At 32.6% G+C, this 26,151-nt stretch overlaps 1 protein-coding gene across 3 annotated transcripts in view; it reads left to right on the plus strand.

Moving 5' to 3' along the window:
- LOC121410011 (cyclin-dependent kinase 17-like) overlaps positions 1-23,173 on the plus strand; it is a 62,217-nt gene extending 39,044 nt beyond the window's left edge. For 2 of the 3 annotated variants that reach the window (XM_041601822.1, XM_041601823.1), the window contains exons 6-14: positions 507-601; positions 3,098-3,160; positions 4,179-4,302; positions 6,546-6,666; positions 8,557-8,803; positions 9,752-9,842; positions 10,328-10,405; positions 14,416-14,461; positions 17,439-23,173. In XM_041601822.1, coding sequence (XP_041457756.1) covers positions 507-601; positions 3,098-3,160; positions 4,179-4,302; positions 6,546-6,666; positions 8,557-8,803; positions 9,752-9,842; positions 10,328-10,405; positions 14,416-14,461; positions 17,439-17,481 — 908 coding nt within the window. In that variant the 3' untranslated portion in view covers positions 17,482-23,173. The remainder of the gene's footprint in view (positions 1-506; positions 602-3,097; positions 3,161-4,178; positions 4,303-6,545; positions 6,667-8,556; positions 8,804-9,751; positions 9,843-10,327; positions 10,406-14,415; positions 14,462-17,438) is intronic. The other variant, XM_041601824.1, reaches the window with a different exon arrangement.
- Positions 23,174-26,151: the final 2,978 nt, after the last annotated feature.

Genomic DNA, 26,151 nt, shown 5'->3' on the forward strand with positions numbered 1-26,151 from the left:
TCAAAGTCATCTGTTGATTTGAAGCAGACATGTTTTTGTCAGGGTTGAAGACTTCTCTTTTGCATACAGTGCTTTCAGGAGAATTATCTATAATGCTATGTTATCATAAACATGCAATCATATCTATTAAGGTCATGTATGTCCTTGTTTGATATGGTCTGTATGCAAAAGTCTCAGAGCAGGAATCGATACTCCGAGAAGTCACAATTTGTTTAGAGCCAGAAGGAAATACAGTCAAGCTTGTAATATTAGGTGGGTGTTTCATAAAGCTGTTCGTAAAGTTACGAACAACTTTACGCACGACTGGAACATGTTCTAAGGTCATAACTCAATTACATAGGGATATCACATTGCACAAGAAAGGATCATCAGTCGTTCGTAAAGTCATTTGTATCTTACGAACAGCTTTATGAAACACCCACCAGGGCTGTCTTTGTGAATATGATTTGTCATTACCATTGTCATATGTTTCTTTTCATGATTACTTTGTATAAATTCCTTTGCAGTGTCTCTTCTTAAGGGCCTGAAACATAACAACATTGTTACACTACATGACATAGTACACACAGAGAAATCACTCACATTAGTCTTTGAGTATTTGGTAAGTAAATTCTCTTCTAATCATAATCAGACTCTGTCAGTGACTATTAAAGATACATTGTAACCATCGTATCTCAAGAAGTTAAGTTATGTATAACTATGAACACTTTCAACACCCTTCAGAATTCTGGCAATTTATTTTTTGTTGTAAATGTTGATGATAAATCTGTGACAATTTGTCTCTATTGTTTCTATGGTTTATAGGCAAGAAGCTAAGGCAACCAATATTTGTACAATCATTTGCCTCTAGACATCTGATTTAGAAATATATGTTTTCTCTTTCCCTTCTCATTTTAATCAAAACTTGAAACCAGTAATCAAGGGCAATTAATTTTGAATGTTTTTCATTTGAGTTGGAAGCAATTTGGGTAATTAGGAATTAGTTTGAATCTCTCTTGTGTTCATATCATGTCTGAATATCTGCAAGCAATGTGAAAGAATATTTTACATCGAGATTAATTCAAAATTGTATAGATCTATTATTTTTAGGCTACTTTTTTGTTAATATCAATTCTATTTTATTTTAATGGGTTATGAATGAAAATGATATCAATATCTATTCAGGTTGTGTTGTGAGAGATTTGATCTGTAACTCCTGTAGGAAATGTTTGAGTGATCAAAGTATTCAGTATTAGATGTTAAAACAAAATATCTTGTATATATATCTTGCATTCAGTTATATCAGACTTTGAAAGATATCTCGTAATTTGATCTTACATTTTCCTGTGCCATATTTGATTTGAGTAACTTGTTAAGAGGGGGGGGGGGGCTATTGCTATCACTTAGATGTTGCTAAAATCAATACATGTAGATCCTTTAATAACAAACAAACTTGATATTAATAAATAGAAATCATACCAAATAAAATTAAAATTCATAATATTTTGCATTTTCCTATCCTTCCCATTTCATAATGCAATTATTTTAAAAACTTTTTGCAGCAGTTTAAGAGTAATTTTTAATTAGTGAATAAAGTTGACACCTGGCACTCTATAAAAGTGTGTTCTAAGTAAACCCAGGTTTAACTACACCATGGCTATCAGACTGCCATCCAGTTTTGTGGTGAATTAGCTACAGTATGTGAGAGATTGACTGGAAGTATTGAAAGTGAGAAGGTTAATTCTACGTTGGTATTGTTGACAATTTAAAGGAATTAAATGTTATTAAATATAATTACTCCCTCTGATAAATTTAAGAAGATGACAAACATTTGTTCTTTAAGACAGTTTTTGCCAATTAACAGTAAAATATGCATCCTGATGACTACATTTGCTGCCTGTAACATAAAGCTTAATGATTGTCCAGTTGAGTTGTATGTACTCTTGATTTTGCATCAAACATAATAATCAGCTTCAGTGTTATTTTGTGTTAAGGTCTCAGATCTACCTTAAATACTTCAATGTGTCCACACCTATTAAACCTTTTATGTGTTATGAAAGCCTTCCTTGTTTCCTTCCAAACTAATGACATCAAATAAGATACACATGTTTAAACATGTGGTTCCTCTTTATGTTAGCCATTTGTACAACCTACATTGAAATATGAAAGGATGATAAAGCATCATGGGTTTGTAAACATGTTTGATGTGAGGTACGCTGTTGTTCATCTTGTTCATGAGTAGGGGAATGTGGGGAAGTTGAGCCACCACCCCCAGTCCAATAATGAATGAATCAGACACTGTGGTGGTGCCATATATTGATGACCCATTGCATATCCAAATTTCAGTCAAAAAAGTAAAAAAAAAGTGTGAAATAGCGCTTTTTACCCACATGCATCTTTAAATGTAATAAAAGCATAAGAATAAATATTGTTAGTCCAGGTATGGATCTTCATTCTTGCCATAGTCCTTTACATGATGGATGCATAAGATATGTGATGATGTGAAAATATCACATAAAGTTCGGACTGGGGTAGGTTGAGCCAGCCAACATGAGGCAAGTTGAGCCATGGTAATCTATGGTAATGTATATATGTATAAAAAAAATCTTGAAAAGCCATTGATATGCAGTCAGAAAGGATCAAATTCACAAGATATTTGTTTTTTCTTTTAGAGGATGTTAGTATTTATGGAAAAATTAGCAAGTGAAAAGACCTTAGTGTCAAATTTTTATGCTGGTTCTTGTCCCATACATTTTGTACATAGTTTTTGTTAGAATGTTATATATAGGTAAAAAATGTTCCAAAGAGTTTAATTTAAAGCAAGGTACTTATTTATACAAGATTATGAATCATATATAAGATCTAACACGAAAAAAGCTCCCTGCCTTCCCCTACATTACCATAGATTAATTGGTTCTTTCACATTGGTATTTTGATATGTCTTTCCAATTTTTGTTGTATTTATGATTGAATGTGCAAGAATGTCTATTATGCATTTGGATATTAAATTGACATTTAGCATTCTCTTGCACATTGGATGTTCTTAACTGAAATAAAATAGTCTACATTTTGTTAGTTTGATTTTCTAATAGTATTTTTTCTCTTTTTTTCCTTCTAGGAGAAAGATTTGAAACAGTACATGGATGATTGTGGAAGTATAATGAACATGAACAATGTTAAAGTAAGTATTTAAATCTGTTGGGTTTACTTTATTACTTCATGTTAAAGGAGATCACCTTATTCCAAGAATATATTGTTTTAATAAAAATGGTTAAATTGATGCAGATTGATATTAACAAATGTTGTCTGTTATTGTTATAATTGTTGTCACATCAACAATTAGTAAATAAGTTCCAGTCATAGCATTAACAGCTCTTCGGGTACTATTTATTTTCAAAGCTCAAAATGGTGCAAAAATTGATATGTGGGAGATAATGAATTTATTTGAGAATAAGTGAGCCAGACTGAATAAAGGTTTTTATTAAATAAGAGCTATCAGAAAAATTTCTTCTGAAAACTAGACCTGTTACTATTATTTTTAGTCCATGGACAACCATATTAAAACTGTACTTTGTATGTAAACCTTCCTTAATTAACTGAGACAAGCAAGCATATTCAACCTCCCCCTTAACATAAGATTGCATTAATTTACTTTGTCTAAAGAGGTAATATTAATGAGTTGATTAATCTCACAGTAGAAGCTTATTGTCATGCTTAATTAGTTCTTAATGTTGATAGGTCATTTGAAGTGAACTCTCATAATAGGTCATTTCAAAGGGGGACCATTTTGAAAGACTAATTTCATTTCATGATTCTTTCTCGTAATCCAGATGAAATGAAAACATTTTTATTATGACATTTCTTTTTGTTTTACCATATATGTGAAATATGAGAGAACTGCCATTTTCATTTCTAAATATTGTTTTTTCCATTTTGAACAGTAATTATAAGCAGTATTATTATTCTGTAGAGTTGAGCATCTTCATTATCCGTGAGTGAAGTAAAAAAAACTGTTGATAATGATGCCAGCTTTCAAGGAAGATAGGGGATGAAGCCAACCCTGCTATCAAAGTTTAGTAAGAATCATGATTAGCCGTATTGACAGCAAATATCCTAATATTGATCTTAATTACAGTTCATTAAAAAATTATTTTACTGAACTTATTTGATATTTATTTGGTTTATTTTCTTCTCCACAGTTATTTTTATTTCAATTACTACGAGGACTAGCATACTGTCACAAACGACAAGTGCTACACAGAGACCTTAAACCTCAGAACCTCTTGATCAATGAGAAAGGAGAACTCAAATTGGCAGATTTTGGTAAGTTTATTTTCAAAATTGGTAAAGTACGGTTATTCACTTGAATAGAATGGAAATTTGATAAAAAGTTTCAGGAAAATATTTGTATGCATGAATGGAACATGCAAACAAACATGTTTTGTTGGTTTTATGAAAGATTAGATGTTTTGAAGTTTGCTCATGTTCCCTGCCATGGAAATCACTAATTAGATGTGTACAGGAATGATTTAAGGTTTTCACTTTGTTTTCTATATTGTACATTGATATGGTAGTTGATAAAGAATAAAAGGGATATAGTTCATTGAGATTTGAATAATAATTATTATGAAATGATACTCTGTTTATAAAATGTGCAGAGTACTTATGAATAGTATTAATTCTGTAATCTTTATTTTTATTTTTAGTGAACCCATATTAGCACTTCCCTTTTTATTCAAACTTGAATGAGAAAAGGTAAATGAGATATAAAGGTTTAAGATGTAGTATTTTATGTCATATTGAAGGATTTGCTGCTGGATAATAGAGTAAATAAGACAAAGGCCTTCATATTGCAATTAGGTTTTTAGTTGTGTGAATAACATCTATTCTTGGGTGAATAATTGGCTACACAAGACCTGTTTTGATGCAAGTTGCAGCCTTTTAATTGGTCTATGGGGGGGGGGGATGTCTGCATCAATTTTTATGTATGGAGGAGATTATATGTGAGATTAGATAAAATCTTTTTTTCTTCACTATTTCCCTTCCATCAATTTTTTTCCTTATTCTGATCATCATAATTGAATTTCTTTTGTATATGTTGTATATTATTTATGAGATGCCATGACCTTTATGTGCATATTTGTCCTGGTCTCTTTTTGTTATAACCCTTTGAAGAAAATGTGTAATCATGTTCGTGTCTCTTTCCCATCCTATTTTAATCTCACTGTCTATCTTTTTTCATGTGTTCTCTCTCCCTGTCTCTGTCCATCTGTTCTATTCTACTTCATTGTCATTACCTCTCTCACTGTTCTTCTCTGTCCCATATCTTTCCCCTTCTTATATTTCATTTTGTCTCTTATCTTCTTTTTCAGTCCTTCCTCACAACCTCTAATGTCCTCTATTCCTCTTCTATCTCCTCATTTCTCTTGACCCACCTCCTTAAGACTATTTCGTGAAATAAATTTTTAAAAAAGCTATTAAAATGCTTGCATTTGATTGGATGTGATCACATTTGTTTTAAAATCATGAACAAGATGCTTCATGAATCACTCTCCCAGTTTCTCCTCTATTTTATCCCCTTTCTCATTCTTATAGTCCCTTGATTCATTCTATTAATATTTCATATTATTTAGCCAATACTTTCATTAAAAACATATAACAATGTAGATGTATACTATACACACATATAAAGGAGTATAGATAAAGAAAACATATAAAACAAGTAATACAAATGTATAAATGAAAATATTAGAAGCAGAAAAGCAGGGCCTTATATTAAAAGCCAATCTTCATACAGACCGAAGATTTAAATTTTGAATTGTTGATTAAAAGTAGCAAAGTAAAATTAATTGAGAATAGTACATTTAAATCATACACCCTTAAATCAAAACACATACACCATTCGTTATCAAATGCCCACAAACACACACACATACATTTATTTAAAATATCAAACTGTTATATTTTAGAGGTACTTATTTACAGGTAGTAGTAAAGATTTTAGTTTTCTTTTAAAAGTATTCAGTGTGGGACTCTGTCTTATTGTAATTGGTAATTCATTCCAAATTAAAGGACCTTTATGAAAAAATTGCATTTTGATAGGTTGAAGTTTTTATTAAAGGAAAGTGAAAATTATTGGAATGCCTAGTTTGGTATTCATGAATATTTCTGTTCAGTTGGAAATATGAAATAATAATTGGTAATAATTTATGGATACATAAATACATATAATATTGCACATTGGTATACATATATATCAGGCATTTTCAGAGTCTTTAGATCGAAGAATATAGGGTTGGTATGGGCAAGGTATTGGCTGTGATAAACAAGTCTTATAATTTTATTTTGTAGCACTAAAAGTCTATTAGTATTTTGCATACTAGAGCATGCCAATGTAAGAATACAGTAATGCATATGTGACAATATCAACGTGTTGTATAAGATTTGTTTGAAAATCATGAACAAGATGCTTCATGAAGCACCCTCCCAAACTCCTCTATTTTATCCTTTTTCCACTCTGATAGTCCCTCCATTCATTCTATTAATATGTTTTCTTTCTTGTATAGGTCTAGCCCGAGCTAAATCAGTACCTAGTAAGACCTTTTCCAATGAAGTGGTAACACTATGGTATAGACCACCAGATGTTCTTCTAGGCAGTACAGAATACTCCACATCTATTGATATGTGGTAAGTTACATGCTTGAAGATTTAAAAAACAATGACTTCAATCATTTTTAAATCAGTACTGTTTAAATGATATAACATTAACAGTGATAACAGTATCAACATTTGTATTGATATTGCATGTTCATGCTGGTTTGATTTTGGTTCTTACAATTTGACTGTGACTGAAGTAAATGTCTAAGCACCATTCACATGTTATGTGGTCTCATCTTGCATTGTCGGTGACTTCTTAATCTATTGCACTGGAGCTGTGGAATAAGCTCATTGGATTAATTTAAATAAATTTGAAGACCTACCTATTCTGATATCCTTGCGTATGCATTGGACTTATACCAATTCTGTCAATATACTGTATTTATGCTGACCAGGGATGGCATCTCAAACCGCTCTGTGTCTTGTGGAAAAGGGGCCATTGATATATTAGCTACTGACATTTTTAACATGAAAGTCGTAATGCTTTACAAGTGCATATCAATATCATTAACAATGCTATTCTCCCATAACAACCAAGATGTAATAATCCATTTCTTATCTCTGAATATCCTTTTAGAATACTTACTTAATCCTCTTCTCTGTGTCTTATCGAAAAGGGGCCATTGAAATATTAGCTACTGACATTTTCAACATAACAGTTCTAAATGATTTACAAGTGCCTATCAATATCATTAACAATGCCATTTTTGTCTCACCTGCATAGCAGAGTGAGACTATAGGCGCCGCTTTTCCGACGGCGGCGGCAGTGGCGTCAACATCAAATCTTAACCTGAGGTTAAGTTTTTGAAATGACATCATAACTTAGAAAGTATATGGACCTAGATGTTGTTTGAAGGTTTGCATGGTGGCATGTACAGTTGTTCATGAAACCTAGTTCATGAAACTTGGCCATAAGGTTAATCAAGTGTTACTGAACATCCTATTAGAGTTTCATGTCACATTACCAAGATCAAAGGTCATTTAGGGTCAATGAACTTAGACCATGTTGGAGGAATCAACATCAAAATCTTAACCTGATGTTAAGTTTTGAAATGTCATCATAACTTAGAAAATATATGGACCTAGTTCATGAAATTGTACATAAGGTTAATCAAGTATCACTGAACATCCTGCATGAGTTTCACGTCACATGAACAAGGTCAAAGGTCATTTAGGGTCAATGAACTTTGGCCGAATTGGGGGTATCTGTTGAAATCCCATCATAACTTTGAATATTTATGAATCTGATTCATGAAACTTGGACATAATAGTAATCAAGCATCACTGAACATTTTGTGCAAGTTTCAGGTCTCATGATTAAGGTCAAAGGTCATTTAAGGTCAATGAACTTTGGCCGAATCGGGGGTATCTGTTGAATTACCATCATAACTTTGAAAGGTTATTGGTCTAGTTCGTTAAACTTGGACATTAGAGTAATCAAGTATCACTGAACATCCTGTGCGCATTTCAGGTCACATGACCAATGTCAAAGGTCAATGAACTTTGGCCGAATTGGGTGTATCTGTTGAATTACCATCATAACTTTAAAATTTTATGGATCCGATTCATGAAACTTGTACATAAGAGTAATCAAGTATCACTGAACATCCTGTGCGAGTTTCAGGTCACATGGTCAAAGGTCATGTGCGGTCAATGAACTTTGGCCATGTTGGGGTTTTTTGTTGAATAACCATCATATCTCTGTAAGTTTATTGGTCTAGTTCATAAAAAGTGGACATAAGAGTAACCATGTATCACTGAACATCTTGTGCGAGTTAGAGTAGTTTTCAAAGTCAGCACTGCTGCTATATTGAACCGCGTGATGCAGGTGAGACGGCCAGAGGCATTCCACTTGTTTATCTATGAATATCCTCTTTTACAGTATTTACTTAATCCTCCATTAATATATTTTTTTACTAGGGGAGTTGGATGTATATTTTATGAGATGTCGGCAGGCCGACCACTGTTCCCTGGTTCTACTGTAGAGGATGAACTTCATCTCATCTTTAAGTTCCTTGGTACTCCCGATGAGAACACATGGCCTGGGATCAGTAGCAATGAAGACTTTCAATCATATAGCTTTCCTGCCTATCCAAAGGAACCGGTTGTAACTCATGCACCACGGTTAGACTTACAATGTCAAGATCTTCTAGAAGACCTGCTCAAGGTAATGGTGTAGTTGTTTGTATTCTGGTTAGTCTAACTGGTAGTACTGGCACTTCTCAGATGGCCATTTCATAAAGCTGTTCGTAAGTTAAGTGCGACTTTAAGAACGTCTTATGGTCTTTTTTGTGGTAATGGTATATTCATTAGCGATGGTAACGCGAGTAAAAAAGGTTTACCAGTCGTTCTTAAAGTCGCTTTTAACTTACAAACAGCTTTATGAAACACCCACCTGGTTATGGTTAAAGAAGTTTTCAAGACCTTTTTGGACGTTCTGAAGTTGAGAAAGCTGCTGTGCTATGGTAGAATACATTACTGGACTTATAATAGGGCAATTCCATGTACATCTGAAACCCCATATGTTGGGCCTTCTGTAAGTCATTTGTCCTTGTTTTTAGTTCATATTATGAGAGGTTCTAATGCTCTCAAAATGATTAGCCTTGAGTATGGGGGACAAATTGGTATCGGACGTATACAGGTGATTATGGTTATATAACTTCCCAAGTGTCTGAGTAGTTACATTACTTGTATGCTCCAGAGTATCCTAGTGATGATGTCACACAAAACTTTTTTTTGCATTTTTGATGCCATATTTAGGTACCAGATTTGGGAGAGCATGATGAAATACCTCCAGTACCAAAAAATTTTAAAAGTTAGGAACAAGGCCAATAATACATTGACTTCTATGGGGCTAATTATTTATTCATGAGGTCATATCTCAGGCCCCCATGGACCGATTCACACCAGATTTTGATAGTGGAGGTATATAATCATGCTCTACCAAAATATGGTATTAAAATGCTGAAATGCAAAATTGGAAAATGGATGACATAACACTTTGGTACTCTATTGATACAACGTAATGATGCAACATGTTTTATTCATATCACATTGAATGTTTTATCAAACAAACTCATATTTCTCTCTTATCTCAAAAAAATTCTCCAACTAGTATGAAGGAAAGAATAGAGTTTCAGCAGCTAAGGCAATGAGACATCCTTGCTTCAATTGTTTTGGTTCTGGAATCCATACATTGAGGGATGGTAAGTATATCATTTATTAACAACATAATACAAATTTACACAATTCATGACTTTGTCAAAATACAAACACACATACCTAACATATTCCAACATTATTAACAAAGTACATTGTATGAACTATGAGATGCTTTGTTTTCAAATGCTTAAACGATACAGAAATCAGTGGATTGTATTACTGAGGATAGACAGCGATGGCAGCAGCATCGAAATCTTAACCAATAATGTACGAAAAGCCATAATAACTTTAATGAAACTTGCTGCTGCTACTCTATTTAATGACAAGCGTTCCACTTGTTTATCATCCACTTCAATTTTAGGTGAAACAATTGAAAAAAGTGCATTTCTTATATGATATTAAATATTTCATTTAGACTGATTTGTCTTTCTCTGCTGTTTCCTTATTTTTTTCATTTTTTCCATTGTGTATATTTGTTTTTTATTTCCCCTTTTTTTCTAACTTGTTCCTTGTTTTTCTTTTTCTGCAGTTCAATCAATAATGGATTTACCTGAATGTCAGTTGTCTAGAGATCCTGGTATTCGTTCCTCCACCGTGCCTAGCACAGGTATAAAAACGTTCTATCTAGTCTAAACTTAATTAATTCCTTTCAAACTTTGACTTTGGAAATGTGAATTTTGACAGGAACTTGTAGTCATCTAATTCCAAGTCCAATTTCAAGTCAAAAACCCTAGAATAAGAAATAAATTCCAAAAGTCCTAGTTGCCCCCCCCCCCTATATTCAATATCCTATCCACACTTATATGTTTGCTTCCTGGAAGCAGGAGGCTGTTAGTCCAATATTAGGAGTTAACTTCCTTTTACCTCTAAACAGAGCAATCAAACACTCACTCATTTTGTTCACTACTTTATTATCAATAACAAAAGAATAAGATTAAAATCTTGTAGATCTACTTTTCATCAATACTTTGAGGCACGCCCACGATAAAACTTATATTACCACAGTAGTACATGAGCACATTAGTACACAATCATGTAAATCTAACAACATTTTAATTACTTCTAGTCTTATGACTTTAGTATGCTCCTTACAGCTATATGTTCAGGGAAACAACCAAACTATTTTTTTTTAATTGACTCTATGTAGAAGGTGAATGTGAATAACCTTGGGTTTAAAAGTAGAAAATTAGTGACACATGATGAATGAAAAGAATAAAGATTGTGTTTTATTGAATACATGTATGGGTTATTCCAAGTTTGTCTTTGAGTGATAGGAGTTTATATCCATGATTGAAATGCATATTCTCATTGCATTAAACCTCTGTCTTTTTGTGGGGATAATTTTTTGGATGATATCATCTTTCCGTAAGTTAGGCAGTCATTATCAGAAAGTCTTGATCTCCTTCAAAAAGCTAAACCTCTGAAATATGATTTGAAGATGAACATTGTTTTTGTGCATGCTTTAGTACTTGAATCTATTTTGTTGCATTTGTTCAGAATTGATTGGTGTTCTTATCTTTGGCTATCTATCATTTGGCTAAATGTCACATGCATTGTCTATCATTCTTCAAATCTTAATTTGATTTTAACAGGCAAGGCATATATGTTCATTTTGATATTGTAAGAAAGGGAATTTTCAATATCATTCAGTTGCCAGTATTTTGTTGGTAAACATGGTTTATCATTTATATTTTACAGTGTAATTACTGAGATCCACTATAAGAATGATCTTATTCAGTCATAACTTAGTTGCTGTTAAAAGTCAAAGGCCATTCATGTTTATAATTAGGTTAGGCAGAATTTTAGAAGAATGGTTTAAAAATTGTAATTTTTTATTGATATAATTATGGCCATGTGTCATGAGGTTGCCCACCAAAAAAGGGTGATGCTGTTACATATTTTGGTTAATCTGTACAGAAATTCCTTCCTATTTTTAAAACCATACGAGCTATGCCAACAAGTTTGGTATCATTTTCAAGCTGAATTCATTGACTAAAAATGTAGAAAGTCTCATTACTCTATAAAAAGGATAAATAGAACTTGAGTCTTGAGTAACATGTCTTTAAAGACAGAGCACCAGGGGTGGTGTCGGAAGCATTGCCATTTGTACAAAGTCAATGGAGATTCTCAATATTTTGTGCTATTTTTGGTAAAACATTAATATTTTTGTGAAAACTTGACTTCCATCTTCGAATTTGGTATCAAATTAGCTAGAACATTCCTCTTTACTGTTAATTGGTTGAAAAATAAGTTTGGCAAAAGAATTATGTGAAGAATCTTAGAATAGTTGAATGGTCTAAAGGTAATACCCTAAAATCTGATGAACACAGCAAATATACCCACCATGTAATGGTAATGCAGGCAAAAATAGCACACAAAATATATTAATTTTTTTGAAAATATTTGCATAAGTTCTGGTTGATTTTGAAGTAATTTCTTTGCCATAAACCCAATAAAATTATCCATTGTTAGAAAGGTCTAACTCTGTACTGCACAGAAATATGATCACAAATATGAGATTAAAAAAATTATTGATATTTTTCTATTCAACACAATATAACACTTTGCCTTACACCTAGTGATATTTCTGAGTGCATATTTGGGTTTATTAAGCAATTTCCTTTCAGAAAATGTATACTTTTACTATCATAGTGTGTATAATTAGTGAGACTTTTGAAATTAAAAAGATGACACAAAATCACCATGTAATGCGAAAGTAGGCGACCTCATTACACATGACCTTATACTTCTTGCTACCGAACTGTATGATGCATGATATGGAGTGCAATACCTTATTGTTGCATGATGCATTATATTCCAGCCAAATTCTACGAAACATGTTTTATGCTATGAATGTAGATCAAATGTTTTTCTTATTTTTTGTTCTTATCAAAGCTTGATAAGACAAATCAGTGCTTTTTCTCGAACTGCTTAATTTGATAGAAATTCACTCAATTTTTTTTTTTGCTTGTCAATAGAATTCATTGAATTATATTTTAACTTTACTTTGGATATACTGCTCATTTCCTTAGGTCATACAGAGAAATGTTCTTAACAATGTTTAATTGTTGCTTCTCAGAAATGAATGAAAACAGCAATATATTGATTAAGAAAAGTGAAAATGAAAATTTATGAGGAAACGTAAATTGAAAAGTCTGTACTCTGCATATCATTTATTCACAATGTATTAATATTATTTTTGGTTTGTTTTCCTGCTAAGTCCCTTTCCCTTCCTGGTGTAAGATTTAGGTTCTATCTGAAATAATCATGTTTTGATCAGCATAATAATGCACGAGCATGAATAGTGTTATCAAGATAAGAAATGAGAACTTGTCTTACCATGCTTAGCAATTAAAGGGCTTGTTCTTAGTTGCCAAGACAATTTTCCTGAACCCAATAACATATACCAATTCATATAAGTAAATATTACAATAAGCTATTCCCTTGAGCCTACAAGCTAAATATACTCACTACATTTAAATGGTCAGGTAGTTCTATCTGTAGTAGTAGTCGTAGCGCCTCCCCTTGTAATTTTTCAAGAAGTAAAATCAGAAAAAGACAAGGAAAATAAAGAAAAGTATAAAAAGAAAAAGGTCTAGGTCACATAAAAGTTATTTTTCTTAAAGGTTGTCTTCCCCCCCCCCCCCACCCATCCTCCATAAAAATGCCCTGGACCTGTCCCTGTGTAGTAGAAGCAAGCAGTAAAAGAAGTAGTCATACCTTCAGTATCATAGTTTGTAGAAGTATTAAAATAATTTCAGCTTGAAAATATGTGTTATTTTTGTGGAGGTGGGGGGGGGGCAAGACTTAGAATAAGAATGAACCCATGTCACTTTATTGCATGAAGAGCTGTCTATTACATCTGCATGCTTGTGTTTTATGCATATTTCATGTTATTAATGCTCAGCTTGTATCATGCCTATATCCATTATTTCATGTCTAATGATGGTTAAAAATACATGTTCTATGTGACGCATGCAGCTATGAATCATAGCCATATCTTTGCTTTGTTACTTATGCATATTTTAGAAGGTTTGATACTCTCTCATGGAAGATGAAGCGGTGTATGGCATTGAAGTAGAGGGTTGATAATCTTTTTAATCATTTTTAAAAGGCTTATTCAGTAAGGAGAAAGCGAACTAGATCAGAGGTCAGTGACTTCAACCACATGCAATTAGGGTTTTGTGTGTTTGTTCGGAAAGTTTTACACCACATGACCCACCCATTTCTTTAAGAAAATTAAGAAAATATGTTATCATTGTGAAAGAAGAATATGATAGGGAAGCAGTTTGAAGCCCTATTTACAGAGGGGGTTTAGGGGATCTGTATTTGAAGGTAGCCAGGAGGCATTACTCTTTTCTCCATGATTTTCCTAAAATGAAACTATTTTGATAGTTATGCCTGTTAGTAAGCATGGCCAATTGAATGAATAATGATATTGTTTATTATATTAGATTGTACTTGATCCCAATTCAGTACCGGTATATATATGCATACTCCAATGTGTGCTGATTGCAGTAATTTCTTTCAAAACTTGTCCTTGCTTTCTATTTTGAATGTTTTTTGTGATCTTGTGAGTATCTGTGTATTCTTTATTTTTTTCCAATTTTCTGACAGAGGATTCAAGGGGGAGATCGAAACAGAATCTTTTTGTAAATCACAGGTATTATATCACTCATCTTGGAAAAGGATGAATGAAAAAAAAAAAGAAAAGGAGCAAAATATGCAAGCCTAGATTTAGAATTTAATCCCATATTCATAACATTGGTGAATGCAATATTATATTGCAGTTCACCATTCACCATACATGCCCATCTTTATCACTGCATGTACATCAAGCCATCCATTACTTCTTAACCATTTTATTTTATACAAACTGATTTTTAGTTCCCGTTTTGTTTTAAGCATCATGAATATTAAAAAAAAATCTATTGAAATGCAAGGCATAGGTAACGATCCAGATGTCATTCTCCTTTTATGTTATTATTCATTTTTCATCCAATTTTTGTTCAGTCCACTAGTTTAGTTTAGATTTATTTCCCATGATTCATTAAATGATTCCCCCCCCTAGTTTTATAGAGAGGTAGTAATAGCTTTACGTTGGAATGTTGATGTAGTATTAGATTCCTATTGACTTCACTAAAGGTCTGCTTTCTTTTTGTTATAAAGCCATTTTTTTAACTCTGACATACTGTAGATGCATGTTCTCATAAAGTTCCACTGTATTTAATTTCATTATTTCATTTATGGTAAAGTAATGCAGCCTTGTTGATCATACTTTTCCAGAAAGCATTTTTTATTACAGTAATAAAAGAAATATGCAGTTTACAGTTCTTAGCTTAGCTTTACTGTTTTACTTCTCTGTTTAAAAGAGAGAATAGTAAACCAGTATAATGTTGTATAAATCTTGTATTAGCTTTGTTAAGATGCAGTATGATTAATTGCAAAACAGCCAACCATTTGAAATTCAATTTATGTAAATTGCCCCTCATTGGTGTATGAAAAGAAAACAGTCTTAAAACTTTGAAGACTTTCTCATGTAATTTGTAGAGATCTGTGGTCATCACTAGTTGAGTTTATTTGCATCAGAATTTACTGGTAGTATAATGAAGTTTCTTTTTGTGTAGAGAGAAAAGCTTTTTTACAAAGTTGATTAATAGGTTTGTAAGAACTGCTATATATTTCTTATTTCAATTCTCTTTCATCATCATTATCAATCTTTAAGATTTGTGAGAATGTAATACAGAATAATAAGGAGAGTAAATTGATTGTGGAAAGATGAAAATTTGTTTGAATTTTTCCTGATACTGTTTGCTAAGTTCAATACCCATCTAATACTAATACTAATTTTATGTATTTTACATGAATTCATCTCATGATGTTCCTGATAATCCCTGAAAAGCTGTGTCTGCCCAGTCCAATAAAGGCCATTTCCAACAAAACCATTAATAATAATTCCATATGCATCTATATGTATTATATTAAGACAAATCTATTTGTATTTTTTGTTTAGAAGTCAAATATGAAGATACTGCTTTGTAAATCAAGTTTGAATTTGATAATTTACTGAATTACATTAGGGATTTTTGTTCTCAATCTCAACTTCCATTCCAAAGGCCCTTTCATTTTATAGTGAATAATCTGTTCATAAAATATAATAATACTCCTTTATAATTGTTGGCGGACAGTTTGTCATTTTGAATGCTATATACACAGATGGCAAACTTGTACCTATTATGTACCTTTTTTTGTTACCCTCTGATGTGTTTCCAGAAAAATAAATATTTTTTTCGCTATTTTTTTCTTCCCCAAATTTAGTTTTTGTCATTTTTCCCCATCAAATACTGCATTACTCTTTCCAATATTGGTATCACTACATAAACATACTAATGATATCACCTTATCATAACTACTAGACATGCAACCTTATTATCCCCATTCTCATTGATTCAAAGACTGTTTACATCATGACTTAAAAATGAATGAATTTGTCTTTATGTCATAAATGTGCAATTGATGTGACCCACTACTGTAGTGGTATCATAGCTGAAGCATAATAAAAGTTGGACTGAACACCCCTACCATTCCAGTATAGCCATTGTAGACTGGAGTACAAAGTACATACCTTTAATCTTTTCACTTCCCCAATTTTGTATTGTTTGGGGGTTGGTTTTATGAAGGTTGTATCAAGTCATGTGTGAACAAAGTCTCAACCAAATGGAACTGTTCATATTATAGAAATGTTGTATTGGTACATGCATGCATTGATATTTGTTTGTATCATGTATTAAACTTTTAAAAATGTATTCTTTAAGTAGGTTTGTTAAGATGTCCTTTTAAAAAGTGTGATGCTTTCGTTGTTTTAGTTCAAATAAATGTTATTTGCAACTTCAAACCTCATTTTTTATAGTATGAAAACAAATTTGGAAAGGATTTTAAACTTATTGTGTGAATTGATAGATGTGTTGAGGGAATATCACACTGTTGTAAATGACCCTGATAATCATCTATTTAACTTAAATTGTTTAATAATCCACTCTTGCAAACTTCACATCTTCAATGAGGTAGTAGAAATCATTGAAAAGTTAAAGTTGTATGATAACTCTCTTTATTAGATGTAAATGCATTGTAAATTATATAACCTTCTTGTATAAACCAAATGACTCTACTTCTATAGTCAGTTGTTCCATGGGTAAATATTCAAGTATGAAATTGAGTTAGTTTGTCAACAACTTTTATTTGTTCATAGTATCATTCTCCTACTAGAACAAGATTTAGGCGATTATGCTTTTATGCTCCAGTCATACATTTTATTTTTTTCAAGTTTATGTTTCCAAGAAAATCCTAAAATCAGGCTTTCAATTTTCAAGGAGAAGCCTTAGTATATTAATAATCAAGCTTATTAGCTGACGTTTATGCTCTCAGATCATCTCTAAAAAACTGGTATTTCTGTTTCATAGCAGGTTTAGTACTCAACTTGTTTCTTTATGGGTTTTGATTCGAAGATTAAGGTTAGGGTTTAGTAAATAGTAGATGTTAATTATAAATTATATGAATTGAAATTTTGCATGGATTAGAGTTTCTAAATTATTGAAATTTTTCCTCTTTCTAATGATTTTCCTTCACTTCTGTCTCCTTAGGCCCCTCTCGTGGGCGACGCCAGAGCATGCACTTTTAACATGACGATAAGACTTGAGAAACCCTGAGGAAGCTTCCATGTTTGCTGTGACTGATTCATCATGGAGAAGGTACCTCTACAACCAGAGTATGAACAAAAAGATGAGGATTATTTCCTTAACTTGGAAGGAAACCTGAAAGGAATAAAGAAAGAGTCACTGAGAACAGACTTTATAAATTATTGTGAAATTCCGTCGTATCTTAAGTGCCACTCTCCGACTCTTTTTCATCACACCTTTGCTTAGTTGTAACTTGTCCCAGCTGAGATGAGATAAAGTATGGACAAAGGATGATGTTTCCAAGGATGGGTGAGACCCTTCTACTTTGGTAGTGCTTCTATGGATCTGAGAATTGCAATTGGCTTGCCCATGTAGTAGTGATTCTGTAAAGGAGACAACAATGATCCTTCTTGAGAAAAGTTAATCATCCTTTATTTGCTGCTCTATTAAAGAGAAACTTCCTGTTATGACTGTCACGATGATGTCATCAGTGATAGAAGAACATTGTAAAACTATTCAGTACTTACTGCTATACTGAGTTTGGCAGATCAAGACATCAACTGAATGAATAAAATAGACATTCATTTCCATGTCTGCTTTTAGCAAATTTCTTGCTTTTTATCATAAATTATTCATATGAAATCATGTGTACATTAATGTAATTTGTTATTGAGGTTTACGATGCAAACAAATCACATTACAAGTTTCCTTCCATGCTGTATAGATGTGTATGTTTGATACTGAAATCCTCATTAAGAATAGTAATTAATTTATCCTTGGGAGGTTAATATTTATACCCTTTTCAAAAAGTAACGAAGCTGTTGCTGCTTAAAGAAATATACATCTGTATAGCTAGAATAACATACAATGTGTTAGGAGTACAGAATTGCATACATTTCTAGAAAGATTTTATAATCAAGTTAGAGGTTTTGCATTACCATTTAGCTTTTCATAATGAATGAAATCATTCTTTGTTGACAGCACTTGAAATGTTCAAGATTCAATTTCCTATAAATAAGCATACTTTGAATGCCAACTGCAGTTTTATTAAGACCTCATAGATGAATTTCTTGTTTTAGCTAGTAAATAGCAAGTAAACTAAAAAATAGGATCCAGTGATGATTTTATCTGAAGGCATTTAGATCTCCAATAATTTAACTCAGAACATTTCAAAAGATAAAACAATTTTACAATTAAGTGTAAAGAGCTTCAACACATTACATGTAGAATAGGATTGATTCCTGTGTTTTATGTGTTAGTTGTTTGATATTATACTCTAACAAATAAAACATGGAAATTCTTGAATGTTTAGGGTTATGTTCTTTTGCTTTAAAGTTCAGTTTTATTTCCAGTTTAAAAGACAGGATTTCGCTTTGATTTTGCCCTTGTTTGTGTTTTATCCATTATTTACATTATTTCCACAGATTCTACCAGATTCTTGAAAGTTGTTTTATTTCATATATAAATCAATTATCTTGACTAAGGAATGCAACAAAATTATAACTACCATTGTTTTCTTATAACCCTGATTGTTTAACAGTAGACTTGTTCATATTTTTATCCATGAGCTATGCCCTAGGAACAGTTTGATTCTCCCCCCCCCCCCATCCTTTCTGGTCATTAGCGTGTATATCATGAAAGAATTAATACTGAATGATAAACATATTATAAAAAGAAATATTGTTTGTGATATTTTGATATCACAGAAAAAATGGTACATAAGGCAAGGAATTTTGTAGTCTGTTAGTAATTGGTATATGACAGATATATGGATTATTTAAATGTCCAAACTTATTTTGGGTGGTTTTTCAAGAACCACACTGAATGGCGAAACAGTTATAATAGTTCATATATTTTTTTTAATAAAATGATTTGCTTTTTAATTTCATTTAATTTGATTGACAGACATTTATGCAAAATTATTTTAGCAATGTATGGGAATTTTGATTGTTTATAGTAGAGACCAAGTAAGTGTTAACTACTTTGGGAACCAACCATTATCGTTTGATATACCTCTAGGAAATCTCAATGTGTAATGAAAATCCCTTAATAGATTACTATGTCAGGGTTGCATCATTGTATGTCGCTTTATTTTACGTTTCTTACTCTGTTCACACTGTATTCACTTTACTTGTTTATTGTGCAATTTCAACACTTATGCCTGTCAAATTGAACACACTGAGAATCACGATCGTTTCAGAAACCTCTATCGACGTATCTAATTGTGCGTGCAAGAAAAGATAGGTATTGGATATAAGACTATTTGTTTTAAGTCTATTCCTAAGTATTTCATTGCATTACAGTATTTCAGTGATGAGATACATTTGCAATAACCATGAAAGCTTGTACATTATTTGAGAGGATTAACTAGGAAACCCCAGGAGAATGTTATCATCTATGCCAATGTAATTCAAATAAATCTCATTAATAAACTCAGACTGATATTTACATAGTATGATTTAAAGTGGCATGAAATGATGGACTAAGATTCACATTGAAAGCATAGACTAGTATTACAAAGGTCTTATTTAATACGTACCGAATGTGATAAATGTTTTATTTTATATTGTTCATATGGATAAAAAACAACCAGGAAGAAAAAAATCAAATTCTTGCAGGTGCTTTCAAAATATCTATGACATTATTCACTAATTCTCTTGGGTAAAATGAGTATAACACATATTAGTGAATGAGATGAAATTAAAATGGTGTTTCCAGCTATGTTTTTAAGCAATAGGGGAGAGTGGGGTAAATAAGCCCCCCCCCCCCCCTTTTTCATAATTCCAATCATATATTTTTAATGCATAGCAGTGGAAACATGATTAGATTCTAATACTTGGTCTACATTAAACCTACACTATCCAATAGAAAGGTGAGAACTATCCAATCTCACTGAGCATTGAACATTGTTGTCAGAGGGCTGTATTTGCCTCATTGAAATGTTGAAAATTAGGCCCCTTATTAAAAAAAAAGAGTTTGTGTTGCAATAGACCAGTTCGTAGTTACTTACTTCAGGGACAATTTTCGTCAAATGACCTTTCATTTCTTTCATTATGATAGGCAGATTTCAAAGTAAGATATTACGTAAGCTTGCCTTACATAGCAGGATGAAGAAATTGAATAGACCAGGTGACTAGAATAGCACGCCAATGAACACTTTATTAAGGTATCTGTTGCATTCCTACTTTGAGTGCATATCATAGCATGTTGTACGATGTATACTTGGCAAACTGAATACCAGTCGTTCGTGGACGCATTGTTGTTTTTTGTGGATGTAAATGAAAACTACAATTCAAAAGAATATAAGCATAATCAAGACATCAAAGTTGGTGCTAATCTCATTAGATTTTAGACCACCATGTCACTTCAGTACAATTGACCTTCCTCTGATCATGCGTAGAAAGGAATTACGAACTGGCTTATATTCACAGTATGAATGGTTCAGTTAGTTTGATTGAACATTTCAAAATCAGAGGATTATTTACTTATGCCTTTAAGGACATGCATAACTGCTCTGTGTTTTTAATACAGTACATGAAAAGATTTTTAGACTTGTTCAAATACACACATCTTAATTCATCTGTAAAGTAGTGGTAATTTAATTTATTGCATTCATCGTTGATGAGACGACTTTGTAAAGCAAGTATTTGGTTGTGTACAATTGATTTGCACTGCACAGTTGTTATCACTGGTAATCATCATAATGATTTGATAGACATGTAAAATAACTTCTAACCATAGTATCACCTTATCATACTAGTACTACATTTAGTAACTGGTTATTTTCTAGTTTGATTTTTTTTGTCTCGCCCAGCAGAGGTGAAGGTAAGAAGGGATCCAAATGTTGTCCGTCCGTCACAAACCTTATGACACATTACTTCGCAACCATAAGTCACGTTTCAACCAAACTTGGATGATAGATGCACTTAGGGGACCTGCATGTTATGCTGCAGTCCGAGGTCACATGGTAAGGTCAACGTTTAAGTTTAAATGCCAGACTCTCTTAGGACCTACAACTCTGCAACTGAAAGTCACTTTTCTCCCAAACTTAGATGGTAGATGTATTTCTGGGACCTGCATGTTATGCTGCAGTCTGAGGTCACATGGTAAGGTCAAAGGTCATTTTCAGGTCAACATCAAAGTTTACATGCAAGACTCTCTTATGACCTACATCTCCGCAACCGAAAGTCATGTTTCACCCAAACGTGGGTTGTTGATGACTGAGGGGACATGCATGTTATGCTGCAGTCTGAGGTGATGTGGTAAGGTCAATGGTCATTTCCAGGTCAATGTTAAAGTTTACATGCAAGACTCTTATGACACAACTCTGCAACCGTAAGTCACTTTTTAATAAAACTTGGATGGAAGTTGTACTTAAAAAACTTTCAATTCTAAATTATTTCCACATCTTGATTAAAAACACAAGTACATATGCAGATAATTATATACAATAAAAAAACATTTAAATGAAACATATTCAGTTCGGAATCATAATATGTTAGGAATTGACAAAGGCCTCTCATGTTATGCTGCAGTCGGAAGTCACATGGTAAGGTCAAAGGTCATTTTAGGTCAACATTAAAGTTTACATGCAAGACTCTTATGACACATAACTCCGTATCCATAAGTCAATTTCAAATCAAACTTGGGTTGTGGCTGTACTTAGGAGACCTGCATTGTGTTCGGAGGTCACGTGATAAGGTCAAAGGTCATTTTGAGGTCAACATTAAAGTTTACATGCAAGATTCTCACGACAAATGCTATTCCATCCAAGTTATTTCACAATGAACTTTTGATACAATTCTGTTGCATGCCCTTGCAAATTGCGATATTTCTGGTCATTTTCACAAGAGGGCGAGACACAACATCTTGTTTTCTTATTAGGGAGCTTTTACACAGCGCCGGAGAATGGATCCTACAACGCAGCAAATGCATTGAAAATGTCAGTCAAATCACAATGAAGTCTTTGTCGAGGGTCGTTGAATGGGAACAGCAGTTTTGTCCGACGTTTCAATACTGACCAAAAATTGCAAATATTTTGTTTGTCCAGAGATTTAATTCATCGACCCACGACAAAGACTTAATTGTCATGAAGGGCATTTGATAAAAGATTCTCTATGTTTTAGAAAGCGTCTGTGTAGCTTTTACTCTGTATTGTGAACAATTATGGTTTGAATTGTCTCATGATATATGAGCATTCATCAGTTTTGCATCTCATCACTTCATTTATTGAATATAATATGAAATGTAATTGATGTCTCTTTTGTAAGACTCCACAATGAAGAAGGTTTTTAAATTGAAAGAATATTTTGATCAATTGCAATTCAATTTTGGAACTCTAAATCAATCACAATCTTGCTATGAATTACAAATTTGCAATTGATCACTATTTTACTTGTTGCAGTAAAAGTAAAAAAATTGCTTTACTGTGTTGAAATTCATACATCACTTGCAAATTTGATAATCAATTGTAAATGAAGACTCTTGCAACATGTCCAATTTTTCCTGCAATGCTGTTTTAGATCACAAGGGGAATACCCCCTGATTGATTACCAGTCTGAATTCTGGAAATGAACACTTGTATATTCCTTGAATATTTCACTGTATACTTATTGATGTAGATAGAAAATTAACTTATATGTAATATGTTATCATGAGAAGAATTTGCATTTTCAATTGATTAAAACTGATCTAAATGATACATTGATAAAAATTGATGGATGTAAGAGGGTTTTTCTTGTCAGTTGTCTTATTTATAATTATTGGTATTGTTGTAATTTCCAGTAGAGGAGTTGGAAATTTTAATGTTTACTTTTGTTATCCAAAAGATCTTGATATGGGCCTCTATTATGAACTCACCATTCATAAAGCATGGATACATCTTCACTAAAAATGTAGAAAATTTAAAAATGCTAAAAGGAAAAACTTAAGTTTGAAAGGAATTGGATAAGAAACATAAAAGGTTTGAAGATTATCTCAATTTCAACTTGGAAATTCAGTTGGGAAATTGAGACAGTAGTAAGGACAGCTTTCCCATTACTTGTTAGATTAAAGGTATTGTTTAACTTTGTGAGCAGCCGATTTAAAAAATTCTCAAACCAGGATGAAACATGTGTAAAAGTGCATGTATTAGAACTAATAAACCCTGAAAACAACCATTATTGAGAATGAAAAGCTAAAACTGCAAGGCAAACCCCGATTTTGTAAATAGGCTAAATAGTATACACATAAGTGTATGGGATGAAATTAAGATGGTGTTTCCGGTCACTTTATATTTCAATTTTTGAAGCACTAAATAATTATTTTTGAATGCAATTTTTTCTGGGCTTCATTTTTGTAACATATCACAGACACAGGTGACAAGTGTGACCTTCTAGCTCAGATTTTTTAAAAGTCAAACCAATGTTAACCAATCACTTTAAGTATTGGGAATTCAATGTTTTCTTTCACACGGTAAAAAATCGTAATTTGAATGATTCCCGTAAAAATTTAGCACATGTGAAACCGAACTAGAACATTAGAATCACGAACGCTTATCATAATCATGAATTCAAATTCTACTCCGGAGGTGAATTCCAGTTAAAGGGATACTCCAGGATGAAGATATTTATATCTAAATAAAAAGATAAAAATTTACAGAGCAAAATCCTGAAATTTTTATGAAAATCTGATAACAAGGTTATTGAATTTTAAAGATTTGCATTTTTCCGGTGAAAAAGTTCTAGGCATGTCTTTATGAATATTCATTGGGTGGGCTGATGGTGTCACACCCCCACTTTCCTTTTTCTCATTTTTAAATAAACCTAATTTTTAATAAACCTAATTTCATATAATAAAATACAAAATAGGTGGGAATATGACATCAGCCCACATAATTAATATTCATGAAGACATGCCTAGAACTGTTTCACCGGAATAATCCGATATTGATCAAATTTTCAGCAGTTTGCTCTGTGAATTTTACTCTTAATTATTGAGATATGAATATTTTCAGTCTCGAGCATCCCTTTATGTTTCACTCAAATTACGGTACGAATTTTACGTGTGAAAGGCTTGACCTCCAAAACATCTTTTGGGGGCGGAGCTTACGTGACCTTTCAAGCACTTCAGTAGAAAATACAATTGTCATTCACTCATCGTAGTTTGTAATTATTGCGATGCAGAGTGTGAAAGGTTCGATGATTCTAAAGACGAATTGCAATCATCATTACAATGATTCAACAAATTCACGTGTGAAAAAGCCCTAAATGCTGTTTCCTTTATATCAGTAATAAAAATTTAACATATTGTCCTTATTCTTATTCTGAGTAAATCGTAATAGTGCATATTGAAGAATAGATCGATGAACATGTATGTTACATCATGATCATTCCTAGTGCAGCACATCAAAAATTCCCAGAGATAATTATGGTGATAACTTTTTACTGCCTGTATATTAAAAAAAATCAAAACTTTCTTATCGTTTGTCTTATTTTGTTTATACATTTTCTTGTACGCTTCCCTTTCTCTCTCTCACTCCCCCCCCCCCCTCTGTTTCTCTTTACAGACAAAACATTTGGGTGTCTATCCCATCAAGAGTTATGTAGAGCTTTATGTAATGCTATTGGAAATAACCTAATGACAAAGCCATTATCGAGGTGGTTGTTTTCTGTAATTTTTGGACGCCTGTCGATCGCTCTTCTTGCGATGGTGGAGACGGGGTTTCTTGAATCTCGAGATTAATCGAGAAGAGGGTCGATCGGGCTAAAATCTCGAGATTGAGCAAACTTGGGCTGGTGCAGCACCACCTCGTGAGATTAGCATAACATATCACCCCAAGCATTAATAAGTGGATGAAATACCATATACCATTATCCACACCTTCACAATATGCGCTATACATGTCGTTTCTATTTATCGCAGAGATACCGAATATGATTTTCTTTACTAAATAGGTTCATTATTGCGGATTGAAATAATCGCTAGAGGGTATTTATTTGTCTCGCAATCTACTATGGTCAACAAGGAAATTCGTGATCACTCTCGCAAAAAGTGTTCACTGGCTTGCTAGGACAAATTATTTTCTTTGAATAAGTGAAAATGGATTTAGTACCAAGAAGCTTTATTATAGGATTAAGTCGTAATTTTACTGCATATATTTTGCTGATGAGAAGTGACATCACATCTGCAATCACTTCTGAGGATTTTATTTCTTCAAATCAAGAAAATTCACTTATCTCATTCATTAATCTAATTGAGAGCGCTAAATTTGTTTATATTAAGGCATAAAAACTGGATATTTTATTAAGCACTCTTGTAATTCTTTATGTAGGATGCATGGGTAATGCGAGCGCAAATCGCGAGCCGAAATTTTTGATAGGAATATGGGATTTAAAGTAATAATAATAATAGCTGGATTTATAAAGCGCTTTTTGCCAGAGGATACAAAGCGCTGATATTATTACCCCGGCTTTAGCTCGAGCTACCGTTACCGGCGCTCAGTGCATGCAAGGAATTACTTCTGCCGGGTAGTTATAGTTTGATATAAGATATACATTATTCACCAATTAAAATGCGAGCGCGCAGCGCTAGCTGATTGGTTTTGAATATCAAACCTGAAAAGGAATATTTTGAGAACTTTATATGGAACACACAAAGAGAAAAGGTATACTTGACAAATCAAATTATGCGAGCGCGC

The sequence above is a fragment of the Lytechinus variegatus genome, chromosome 3, assembly GCF_018143015.1.
Source record: "Lytechinus variegatus isolate NC3 chromosome 3, Lvar_3.0, whole genome shotgun sequence".
Classification (NCBI taxonomy): Eukaryota; Metazoa; Echinodermata; class Echinoidea; order Temnopleuroida; family Toxopneustidae; genus Lytechinus; species Lytechinus variegatus.